At 37.7% G+C, this 12,335-nt stretch overlaps 1 protein-coding gene across 3 annotated transcripts in view; it reads right to left on the minus strand.

Annotated features, from left to right (window-relative positions):
- Window positions 1–12,335, minus strand: part of LOC107718145 (glycogen debranching enzyme-like) — a 31,268-nt gene that overhangs the window by 11,540 nt on the left and 7,393 nt on the right. The window contains exons 4-19 of one of the 3 annotated variants that reach the window (XM_016525126.1): window positions 11,737–11,918; window positions 11,523–11,634; window positions 9,953–10,076; window positions 9,744–9,846; window positions 9,574–9,671; window positions 9,318–9,457; window positions 8,216–8,403; window positions 5,379–5,502; window positions 4,161–4,324; window positions 3,979–4,080; window positions 3,740–3,895; window positions 2,282–2,432; window positions 1,963–2,087; window positions 1,536–1,648; window positions 538–672; window positions 142–272 (exon numbers count right to left, since the gene is read on the minus strand). In XM_016525126.1, the coding sequence (XP_016380612.1) occupies window positions 142–272; window positions 538–672; window positions 1,536–1,648; window positions 1,963–2,087; window positions 2,282–2,432; window positions 3,740–3,895; window positions 3,979–4,080; window positions 4,161–4,324; window positions 5,379–5,502; window positions 8,216–8,403; window positions 9,318–9,457; window positions 9,574–9,671; window positions 9,744–9,846; window positions 9,953–10,076; window positions 11,523–11,634; window positions 11,737–11,918 (2,148 nt within the window). Of the gene's footprint in view, window positions 1–141; window positions 273–537; window positions 673–1,535; window positions 1,649–1,962; window positions 2,088–2,281; window positions 2,433–3,739; window positions 3,896–3,978; window positions 4,081–4,160; window positions 4,325–5,378; window positions 5,503–8,215; window positions 8,404–9,317; window positions 9,458–9,573; window positions 9,672–9,743; window positions 9,847–9,952; window positions 10,080–10,168; window positions 10,281–10,382; window positions 10,560–11,522; window positions 11,635–11,736; window positions 11,919–12,335 lie in introns of those variants that run through there. The other 2 variants (XM_016525125.1, XM_016525124.1) reach the window with 2 other exon arrangements.

The following is a 12,335-nucleotide window of genomic DNA, read 5'->3' on the forward strand; positions in this document are numbered from 1 at the left end:
TTTTAACGAGTACGAGTACGAGTACAGGAGCTCAGTATCGGGCCCGATACCGATACCAGTATCGGTATCAGTGCATCCCTAGTATAAACCTAATGTATATTTTCCTGTTAAATACAAGTTTCATCTGCATATTTCATCTACCTTGCAGACCACCGTATTTGAGTGGCTTCCAGCCGGGGATGTTGTAGCAGCCCCCACCCTCTTCCTTCTCCTCTGCATCACAGCGAAACAGAAGAACGTTCATATCAGCCAGAGTCATCTTAGACATAATCCTGGTGTGGAGATGAAACACGAAAAAGCATCTTCAGAACTTCTCAACAATGAACGAAGACATAAATGTTCAGTTCTCTAAACACAGTAAGAAAATCTATGCAGGAGATCTAGATTATAAGGCTGCAGTAGCTCTTAAGCACAACAAAAACAGGATCGGGATCGGGATGTCCATTAGCTTCAGAGGAAATTTGCGAAAAGGATCTAGACAGGGCACCAGCACCATGATGGTGGAAAAGCATAAATGTGGATGAAATGTGAACTCACTCTGTCAGTGGACTCTTCAGTATGTCGGGTGTGTTTGGATCAGTCAGACTTCCTGCTTTATACAGCGGATTGAACTGAATGAGATGGTGCCTTAACACACCAACCAGCTCCTGAGATTTGGGGTCCAGACTCACCCTGAGAAAGAAAGACACTTCACCTTTTTAAACGTATATTTAAAAACAACTTAATTAACACTACTGTTCAAAATTGTGTGGTTAGGATTTTTTGAAGTAATTAATACTTTCAGTCAGCAAAGACATAAAATTGATCACAAGTGACAGTAAAGAATTTATAATATTACAAACGTTTTCTATTTTTAAATAAAATGCTGTTCTTTTAAATTTCTATTCATTCAGGATATTTGATGAATTTCTATTCATCAAATATCCTGAAAAAACAACAACAACAGTGTTTCAACAGAAATATTAAGCAGGACAACTGTTTTCAGCATTGATAATAATAAGAAACGTTTCTCGAGCACCAGATCAGCATATTAAAATAAATTTCAGAAGAAACATGTAAAATTGAAGATTGGAGTAATGACTAATGAGTAATGAAAATTCAGCTTTGCCAAATTACCTTTTAAAATATATTCATATAGAAAACAGCTATTTTAAATTGTAATATTTAACAATACTACTGCTTTTACAAATAAACGCAGCCTTGATGAGCATAATACAACTACTTTCAAAAAACATCTTACCAACCCCACACTTTTCAAAACACTTTCAGCCGTTTGTTGCTGATATCAAAGATTGTGTGTCCAATCAAACTCCATTTTAGCAAGGCAACTATCCAATAGTATTTAAAGTCAATCCCTGCATAAAAAGTCAGTAGGCTACGCCTATGCAGTTCATGTTAATATAAGTACATTTCAAGTTTAAGTTTTTGTTGCTTTTTGTAAAAATATAAAATAAAAATTTGGTACAATGTTGGACAACCTCTTTATTGCAAAATCCTGATTTGGTACAGGGGCAGTAAGGCTTTTGAAGTCTAACCTGAAAGCAATAACGCTTCCAGGCGTCAGCTGCTCAAACACAATCTCCTGCACATATTCACTGCGCCCTCGAGACGTCACCCCAGCCTGCCGCACCACCTTACTGTCCTTCAGCTGAGAAAAGACAGAGACGCAAACAAAGGAACCTCTGAGACCAAAAGATAAGATTGACTCGTGCAGTGTTGACAGTACAGGCAATCAAAAGGCCATGCAAGTCCGGGCGGCAGACATTTACAACCAGACAGGAAAGGGGAGCTTTACCAAAACAAGTTATTGAGATGAAACCAGAGCTATTTGAGGGCTGTGGTGTTTTAACTGCAGGGTAGGGGTTGAGCATTGCTTTTTTTGTGAATGAGTGTTCTCAGCGGAGGCCATTGTGTCGGCTTAGGACAGTTATAATTAGAGCGGTCTCACAGCACTCAGGTTACCTGGATGTGCTCTTTAATCTCCACTGTGTACCCAGGCATGCCATTAATGCTCCTCTCATCTTTTATGTAGGAGCCCGCCTGCCTCTCCACGGTACGTGCCTCCAACACCACCTCCTCTATCTTACCTGTGAGATTTCAGAGAGATTTCAGGGTTTGGCTTCCAGTCAGGCATTAAGTCCAAGGACACATAATCGAGACAGAATAAAACCAGATGCCAGAACAGAATCTCATTGAGGGCGAGTGAGAGAGGATTTCTCATTGAGTTAAACCTGAAGAAGGTTCAGCCTCTCTGATCAGGAGAAGCGGATCTTTGACACACCTGGGATGCACATTGATGGAACCTCGTCTGTGTAGCGATGGTGTTTGGGGTTCTTGAATGCAGTGCGGCACACAGCCACCACTGACTGGTGCGTACTGGGACAATGACGGGTGACCGCCACAATGTCCTCATCCACTTGGTCCACAAACACCTAAGAAAACACCCAAAGACATATTGATAAAGCTTGTCAAAGGTTATTATAGTTTTGAATATCAGTTTTATTTTTATCTTAGCACTATTTAAAAATTTACTTCGTCGTTTTAGTTTATTTCTAGTTTATAAATTTGTATATAGTATTTAACATTATATATCTAATAAAGACATAATATATAAAAATATTAAAAACTATCTATAAATTTTAACATTTATTTCTTTAGCTAGTTAGTTAGTTCCAGCAATGATGTATTTAGTTACCTGATTAAACTTGTCCAAGTTTATTACAGTTCTGCATATTTTCATTTGTATTTTAATACTATTTATTTCTAATTCTGTTTACTTATTATTTTTAGTTTATAATAATGGTTTTATTATAGAATATATATGTATATTACACATATATAACAGCAATGGCTTTGTTAGTAATACTTTAATTGAACCAAGTTTTTTATTATAGTTCTGCATTTTTACTTTCATAATCATTTTAATAACATTTAATATTAATACATTCTTAATTTCAGGTTACTTTTTGGCTTATATTTATAATGTAATATTTCAATGCATATGTAAATATTATTTTAATGTGTATTATTTGAATGTGTTGGCAAATTACAAAAAAACTAGTTAACGCTAATGAGAGGGTGTTTCTAATACAGCGTCTATGGGAGTGACAGTAAATTTGACATCATTCTCTCTACTGACTGCCATTATCAATCTCTCTCTATTTCTTTCCTTTTTTTGAAAGTCATGAAAACAATACCATGGAGTTTTTCTTTTGCTATTTGAGGAAATGGGAATGCAAAAAATATATTTGTGGTAGTCTCCCATTCACTGCTATAGAAGTTTACCCAACTATGACGACTTCTGCTGCTGAGAAACCCGGAAATGTGAAAAAAGTCCATTGGCAACCTAACTTGTGTTACATGCCATATCGCCATCTGCAGGTGTGATGCCTTCTCTGTAAACAGATCTCCTCCACCATGTGCAAATAGCTCATTACACAAAAACTATTATATCTATTTTGGTGGTTTTTAACTTTGTTAATTTTTCAACCACTCTTTTTCAATTGCAGTTGTTCTTATATTTGTGTTTACTTGATTTCCATTAAGCTTTTAAATAAACAGGATTTTGTCTTCATTCTTATTTTTATTCATTTACACACAAGTGCCCCCGTTGCGGCCATGATGCTCCTTTCTGCCAAACCTGCATTGGTGCTGCACAGTGGACTATCACTCAACAGTCTATGTGGCATAACTGTCACTGTGGACCCACCGGAAGACCTCAGACTGAGTTTGCATTTACCTGGTTGAAGCCTTTTGATGCCAGTTCCTGGTGTAGCTGGTTGAGGGCCAGCTTTCCGGCGATGATTCCTGACTGCAGGTTGACCTCTTCAGGGGACGAAGGCTTAGCCTGAGGATTCCATTTGCTATAGAAGCGCTCCTCTGATACCACTGAGATCTGATGGCAAATACAAAAAAGAAGGACTCAGAAAATGAACTCAATCCATGTTTTGTGGGTGTGTGTGAAGTTAAATCTCTTGCCTGGTGGGGTAATAACTCATCGTAGCCTCTCGTGCTACCAGTGGCACAGCAGGCCATAGAAACAATAGCAGAGCTGGGCAGTGAATCATATACAGAGCGGATCTACAACACAGAACATCAAAATAAGAACTCATTCAAGTGGCTCCAACAACACACTGTATTATGTGTTTGAAACACTATACCTGAATAGGGCACTCATTATCATGTGTGACGTCCAGGAACATGGCGTGGGCAATGCTGGGCACCAGAGGCCTGAGACTGGGCTGAAGAAAAGCCCCCACAGGTTCCCCTCCATACCGGTACACCAGCCTACCCTCCTCATGACTGTCTCCTGCACTCATCGCCTCTACAACAGCACAAAGAATGACACTATGCAAAGTATGAACGCTGAATCATTTTTAATATGTGCTACTTATTTCTCCCCAAAAATAAAAACTTTATCACTATTCACTCACATTCACAGCATTGCACACCTGTATGACTTTCAGTTTTCAAAATTCAAATTATATGTAAACAAATCATTTGGACCAGTTTTGCTAACCAGATCAATAGATTCATTGAAAATATCTATTCTAAACAACTAAAAAAAGTGATCTTTCATGAATTGGACATTGCCACCTCTCATGAACGCACCTAGGAGAGCTAGATATCAAGATTTTCAATAAATAATTACTTCAAATTAGGACCATTTCCTTACCCAAATCTATTGTTTGACATCAGAAGTCTTGGAATATAGTGAACATGTCATATGGACTACTTTTACATTTTTTTGGTTAGTTTTATGGTGCACTTGTATCCTTTAAGCTTGAAAGCTCCAATACAAAAAAAAAAAAAAGTCATACAGGTTTGGCACAACATGAGGTGAGTAAATAATGAAAAGCTAATGAACACTGATTTCAATAATTTGTGGTAGAATCAGAGTGCTACTTTCTGTACACTTAGACTACCATTCAAAAGTTTGGAATAATTAAGATTTTTACTTTGAAAGAAATTAATACTTTTATTCAGCAAGAATGCATTAAATTGATCAAAAGTGACAGTAAATACATTTATAATGTTACAAAAGACTTCAATTTCAAATAAATGCTGTTCTTTTGAACTTTCTCTGCATTAAACAATACTAAAAAAAAAATAAAAACATTTAAAACTTAATAATATTTCACAATATTCCTCTTTTTACTGTCTTTTTTAACAAATAAATGCAGCCTTGATGAGCATAAAAGATTTCTTTCAAAACATTAAAAAAATCCTACCGACTCCAAACTTTTGATTGGTGATCGATCGTAGTATAATAATTCGAAATGTTTGATGGAGTTAGATTTCAAGTCATACACTCATGTAACAAAAACAATATAACAAAACAGCCACAATGCAAAACCAGGATTATTAGAAGGCCATACCTCTGATCAGTGAAGAGATTCCTAATCTAGTCACAAAGACATTATCCAGCTCCTCGCTGCCTGTGAAGAGCTCGGCCACCACGTACAGGTCAGGTCTGAGGGTGCGAGCAGCATCCAGCATGAACTGCAGCAAGCAGGGTTAGGGCAAGACGCACAGCCAAGAGGAAACCAAATCACGGTTGTTAGTGTGTCAGATGGGGTGTGAAAAATGGGTTCAGAAAGGGAGAGAGTCATGCCTCAAATGAAGCCAAAATGAGACAAGAAGTGGAAAGCAAGATTTTCAATGTCAAGGTGAGAGATTTTGGACATATATATTTAGGAGAGATAGTTCATTGAGAAAATGACAGGTGATGCATAGCAAAAAGAAAGACAAACAAATAAGACATTGTTAGTGTCATGCTAAAAGACTCTCCAATACCTCTGATAAGACTGGTTATTCCCAGCCGGTTAACAAACACATTGTCAATCAGCTCGCTGCCTGTAAAGAGCTCGGCTATCACATAGAGATTGGGTCTGACTGATCTGGCTGCTGCCAACATGGCCTGCAGAGCACAACATGAGTTAAAAGTGAGAGGGGTTGCTGGCCTAAAAAACTGTCAAATGATGCTAAAGGGTTTTGTTGGGTGATATTTGAGTCTACATATACATGCGTGTTCAAATAACTTTAACAATAAACAGCTGTTGCCGATTTGTGTAATCTTAGAACTGTACATTTCTGTCATATGGACATTACTTTGACACAGTCACCGCTGATAACAGGTCACTCTTAATTGTAATGTAGAAACACTCATTTTCTATCACAATTTGTTTTTCAAAATGCAAAGGAGTTGTGTGCATTACTAGTGGACTGTGATGTTTTTATTAGCTGTTTTAACTTTTTCTGATGGCACCCATTCACTGCAGAGGATCCACTTGAGATCAAGAAATGCAGTGCTAAAATTCTCCAAATATGTTCCGATGAAGAAGCAAGCTCAACTATGAAATATCATCTTGGATGGCCTGAGGGTAAGTAAACGTTCAGCAAATTTGTATTTTTTGGGTGAACTATTTCTTAAAAGTTAACTCTTCAAAAAAAATCTCCTTTTTTAACACTTGGTTTAAGAGACAATCTGTTACTATGATTTTGTATAGTTAAACAGAAGTAATGCTGATGATTCTACAAACAGCCACTTTTCAATTATCGGTTAAAGGGGTCATAAATTGAGAAATCATTCACTTTTGACATATAAGAGGTCCTTGTACCCTAAAAACATCCTGCAAGTTTCAGAACTCAAAACTCGTTAGTCTAAAAACTTATATTGAAGCCAATCTGACAAAACGACAGCTTGTGGAATGTCACTTTAGTGTGGCTAAACCCCGCCTCCGCAGGAGAAGATCAACGCCTGCTTCTGCATCACTGCCTGTTTAGCCGCACCCACCGATTCACTCATGTTGTAGATGAATAACGAGAGGCAAACACAGGTTTTCGCAGAAACCAAACGATAAAGATACTCCGAAGACAACAAGACGCAGTGCAGTGCCAAGTTGTGGAAAAACAGTCTTTGCATTGCCTTCCTTCTGATCCCAACATTACCAACAGACCGTGTCAGTAAGAACTTGGTCATTTGTTCACTTAATTTTACCGTGGATTAGTTTACAAACAAGGCACAATTCGACGCAAGATTTTCAGAAAGATTGAAACTAAAAGACGATGCTGTGCCGACTATATTGGATCCGACGGTAATGTCGCACCATACAAGTGTGAGTAACTGTTTTTATTACGTGATCACTATTTCTTTGTCTGTTATTACAGATCGTTTGATATGTACTGAGTATTTATGTGGTTTTGACCTAAATCACAGCAGCGTCCATCTTTGAAGGATGTAGGCTGTCAGACATAAACTGTTAGCCAATCATAGCAGTGGGCGTTTACTACCGAGTCTACAATCCGCCACGCCTATTCAAACAGAGCGTTCTGATGAGGGGGGTCAAAACAGCACAGAAAATAGCCTATTACTTCTAAATTATGATGTTTTTTTGATGTAAAAATCTTGATAACATTATAAGTGGACCTCCGAGAACAGTACAAAACTCTTTAACTTGTAGTTCCATGCTCTTGAGCACAAGGTTTAATTCAACTGTTTAATTAATGTTAAATTAAACTGTGAAACTGTCAACCCTGTTACTCTTCTTAGATATAACTAATATCAACATGACTAATCCCAACGTGACCAGATGGTTCAATGCATTTTTATCAAGATTCAAACATATTAATTTGTCTAATAAAAGATTTAAAATCTTATCAAGCTTTTATAATTTAAAAAACACCATATTAAAACTGAAAATAGCATCCGCTGCATAGCATGACCATTATACCTTTAGATATAACTAATATCAACATGACTAATCCCAACGTGACCAGATGGTTCAATGCATTTTATCAAGATTCAAACATATTAATTTGTCTAATAAAAGATTTAAAATCTTATCAAGCTTTTATAATTTAAAAAACACCATATTAAAACTGAAAATAGCATCCGCTGCATAGCATGACCATTATACCATCACCGGTTTATCAATAAGCAAAGGATGGAGAACGAGCCACACTTAATATTTTTTAATGTGAAGTACAGCCTGTGACGTAGCAAACGGTGGATGGGGAACAATCACTATCCAAAACGTACTAACCAAGACAGTAACTAACAATCTTGTCATATAAAAATGTGTAAGGGAAAAAAAAAAGCAATCCTGCCCCCCTTTGTCTAATATTCATCTTTACACATAGTTAATCTCAAACACGTTATTCATCTGTGATCTAGCCAAAAGTAATAATCCATCTTTTAACACTGCCACGGTACCTCAGCCACATGCAGTGGAGTTGAATGGCAGTTGTCCAGACGCACTCCCACAAAGTGCTTGACCGTAATCTCTGTGTATTTCTGCATGTGGGCCCACAGGTAGGGGCAGTCCTCGGGCCCACTGCCATACCGCAGTTTAACACTGTCATCCCAGCAGATCAGCTCCCTCCTGATGTAGACATTGGACCCTAACCAGAATGAGGAGAAGAAAAAACAACTTTGATTCACCTTATTGCCAAAAAGGCTTGGCAAGTGTTGCCAATGATTAGGGTTGAGTAAATGTGTTGATATCGCCACCTTGTGTTTACAATCAGAATTACATCCCTGCTCTCATAAAAATCCACAGTGACATAATTAATTTTTACAAGTACGCATATAATCTGCACAATTTTTAGGAGAAAATCTGTGGATTTCTGAGGAGTGGGTTTAAATATGGTTAAAGAGTGGCTTTCAATATTGCAGTGGGGTTCAATATTGTTTGGGGTTTGTAATATTTTTGAAAGATCTCTTATTACTCACCAAGTTTGCATTTATTTGATCAAAAAACATTAAGAACAGTACAATGGTGAATGCAATTTATTCCTGTGATGACAAAGATGAATTTTCAGCAGCCATTACTCCAGTTTTCAGTGTCACATGATCATTCAGAAATTACTCTAATATGCTTATTTGTGACTTAAGAAATATTTCTTATTATTATCAGTGTTTAAAACAGCTGACTAAAATTTCTGAATTTAAAGTTTAAAAGAATGCCCTTTTTTGAAATAGAATTCATTTGTAATATTATAAATGTCTTTACTGTCACTTTTGATCAAATAAATTCCATCCTTGCTGAATAAAAGCAGTCATTTATTAAAAAAATATATATAAATCTTACTGACCCCAAACATTTGATTAGTAATACATGTTCAAAGATCTTCAAATTGCAATTTTAGTAAGCAAAAAACAAACAGACAAACACACACACACACACACACACACGCAATTAAGTGAAAGACAGTTTTATATCCAGAAAAAAAAGATTTTTTTGGCCACTGAAAGGACAGTTGTAGTTAATCCAGCTCTATGTTTTTATGTGGATCAGAAAAGCAAACTGGTAAACCTGGCTCTGCAAAGTTCCTCAGAGGATCGTCCCCCATGACCCAGCCATTATGGGCCAGGAAGTGACATGACTTTTCTGGTTGATTCATCAGCTCCAGATCCTGCTCCAAAGTTGCATCCTCAAATGGGAAAGTGAAATATCTGCATACAGACAAAACAGCATTACATATCATAGCAAACATAACGAACAAACTTTATTACACAAATGAATATGATGCTAAATCTTCAATAGAGGCTGATAGAATGAACCATGCTACCTAGTAACCAGAGGATGTTTCCTGGTGACGGGGTCCAACTTGGGTCCGTGGTCAGCTATTCTTTCATAGCTTACAGTTCCATCAATGCAGTTAGTAGCCTGAAGGTAAATAAATTACATCACTACATTGGATTCCAAAGAAATTAGAGGTAAAGGTATAGAGAGACTCACCTGCTCCTGATGGTGCTGAATTTCATGATACTGTTCACCATTGAGTTCCTCCAGTCTTCTCCTCAGCCAGTTACAGCAATCCTCAATGGCACCAGGACTGTTCCTACAACAACATAAAACTAATGTATAATTCAGCAACATAAAATCAATGCATAAAGAATAATAAGCACACTATAGTGAACACATGCTCAATGCAGCAGCATACTGACCCATGGGGCACAAAGGTTTCTAGAGCGGAGTTCATGTCCACTGTGTTACCAAAACGTCTGTACTGAGGGTCCTGAATGATCTTCAGTTGCTGTCTGCCCTCAGTCTTGCTCCTATCAGGTTTGGCTCCTGTGCAGACAATTTAAAACAAAGCACTAAACACATTAACATTTTCATTTCTCTTAACGTAAGTGTCTGAGAACCTCCCAGGAACTCACCACTTTGGAGTAAATCTCTGAACTGCTCCACCGTCGGTTCCACTTTGACTTGGAAGAACTCCCACAGTTTAATCTTAGGAAACACATCCTGCCAGAGAACTCCACGAATGGCCTAGTGAAAACACAATACAGTTTGTCTTGACGGAAATAAGAGCACCTTATACTTCATAATGAATTCTGTTTTAAGGCTTCAAACAGACACTGATTCACTCACATGGAGGTGTTCGTGATTCTGGATTAGGGCTGGGAGACCCCTGTCTTCGTATTTGCCATCAGCTATAGCACAGGTGATGTGCCACAGGGCTCTATCCAGCACCCAGGCCGGCTTCAGATGGGGAGAGTTCACCAGGTTATAACCACACTCGGGATGTTTCTTAATCCATTTGCTATTAGCAGCTGAGAAAAGCAGGAAAACAGAGGTTATCATGGCATTGTCAACCAAATAAACAAAAATGAACAAAGATAAAGAGAGAGACATCACTGAAAAGTGACTGAATTAGTGATTCTAACTTTTGCTGAAAAAAAAGATATGGATCTTTCTTTGATGTACTGATGTATTTTAAGAGCAAATTACAGGTCCTAAAGAGACAGAATTCCCTAATTTAACGCAATATTAATAATACCATTAGTGGCTTCAAAATAATGCAGAACCTTAACTATTTGTTATTTTAATTTATTTTTTATCTACACCACTATTCAAATGTTTTAAGTGCAACCCTCTACATTGCGAGTAAATCACTCGCATATGCGACTAAATCTTCACTCTGGGCGACTAAATGATGTATAATATTAGCCAATGGCTAATAAATTCTTAGATTTTACTCGCCAGTGTGTGAGTTGGAGGCTGAGTATAAGTTTAGCACAGATATATTTTCACTCGCCAAACACTCTGACTGAAGCGCTTCAGAGTTTCACTCTCCGTCAAGCGATCTGTGCTATTTATAATTTCATCTGAATGGATGCGCAACGCACCTGTGTTTGTGTATTTGGAGTAACGTAAACTCTAGCGTGAAGGCGCACGACTCGCTGACACTTTCTCTCACACGCGCAAAGTGAGAGAGAGAGCGAGAGAGTCTTACATAACATGAGGAATTGATGTGATCCATGTAAATGATATTCTTTGTTGTATTTTCCTGTCAAAATAACGGAGTTCCTTTGGAATTCTTCAGCTTTTAAGAACTACCGCTTTCTCCGGTAGTGGGCGGGCCTAATGCGCAAACGACAATGCTGTCTGCCCTCAGTCTTGCTCCTATCAGGTTTGGCTCCTGTGCAGACAATTTAAAACAAAGCACTAAACACATTAACATTTTCATTTCTCTTAACGTAAGTGTCTGAGAACCTCCCAGGAACTCACCACTTTGGAGTAAATCTCTGAACTGCTCCACCGTCGGTTCCACTTTGACTTGGAAGAACTCCCACAGTTTAATCTTAGGAAACACATCCTGCCAGAGAACTCCACGAATGGCCTAGTGAAAACACAATACAGTTTGTCTTGACGGAAATAAGAGCACCTTATACTTCATAATGAATTCTGTTTTAAGGCTTCAAACAGACACTGATTCACTCACATGGAGGTGTTCGTGATTCTGGATTAGGGCTGGGAGACCCCTGTCTTCGTATTTGCCATCAGCTATAGCACAGGTGATGTGCCACAGGGCTCTATCCAGCACCCAGGCCGGCTTCAGATGGGGAGAGTTCACCAGGTTATAACCACACTCGGGATGTTTCTTAATCCATTTGCTATTAGCAGCTGAGAAAAGCAGGAAAACAGAGGTTATCATGGCATTGTCAACCAAATAAACAAAAATGAACAAAGATAAAGAGAGAGACATCACTGAAAAGTGACTGAATTAGTGATTCTAACTTTTGCTGAAAAAAAAGATATGGATCTTTCTTTGATGTACTGATGTATTTTAAGAGCAAATTACAGGTCCTTAATCCTTGGTGCGCTTTATATTGTTCTTATTAGTAGGATTCGTATAATAATAATATCTTATCAGTATTATTGTTAGTTTTTTTACAGGAACACTGAATGACCAAAAAAAGCACCAGCACCAGTCCTAAGTTCATGGTTATCAACTTTTAATTCTAATTACTAAACTTCTATTATTAAATAATATTGATTATCATATTATAATGCTTGACTGACTGATGTTAAGAGTGTACT

The sequence above is a fragment of the Sinocyclocheilus rhinocerous genome, unplaced genomic scaffold (assembly GCF_001515625.1).
Source record: "Sinocyclocheilus rhinocerous isolate Xijiao unplaced genomic scaffold, SAMN03320098_v1.1 scaffold480, whole genome shotgun sequence".
Lineage (NCBI taxonomy): Eukaryota > Metazoa > Chordata > Actinopteri > Cypriniformes > Cyprinidae > Sinocyclocheilus > Sinocyclocheilus rhinocerous.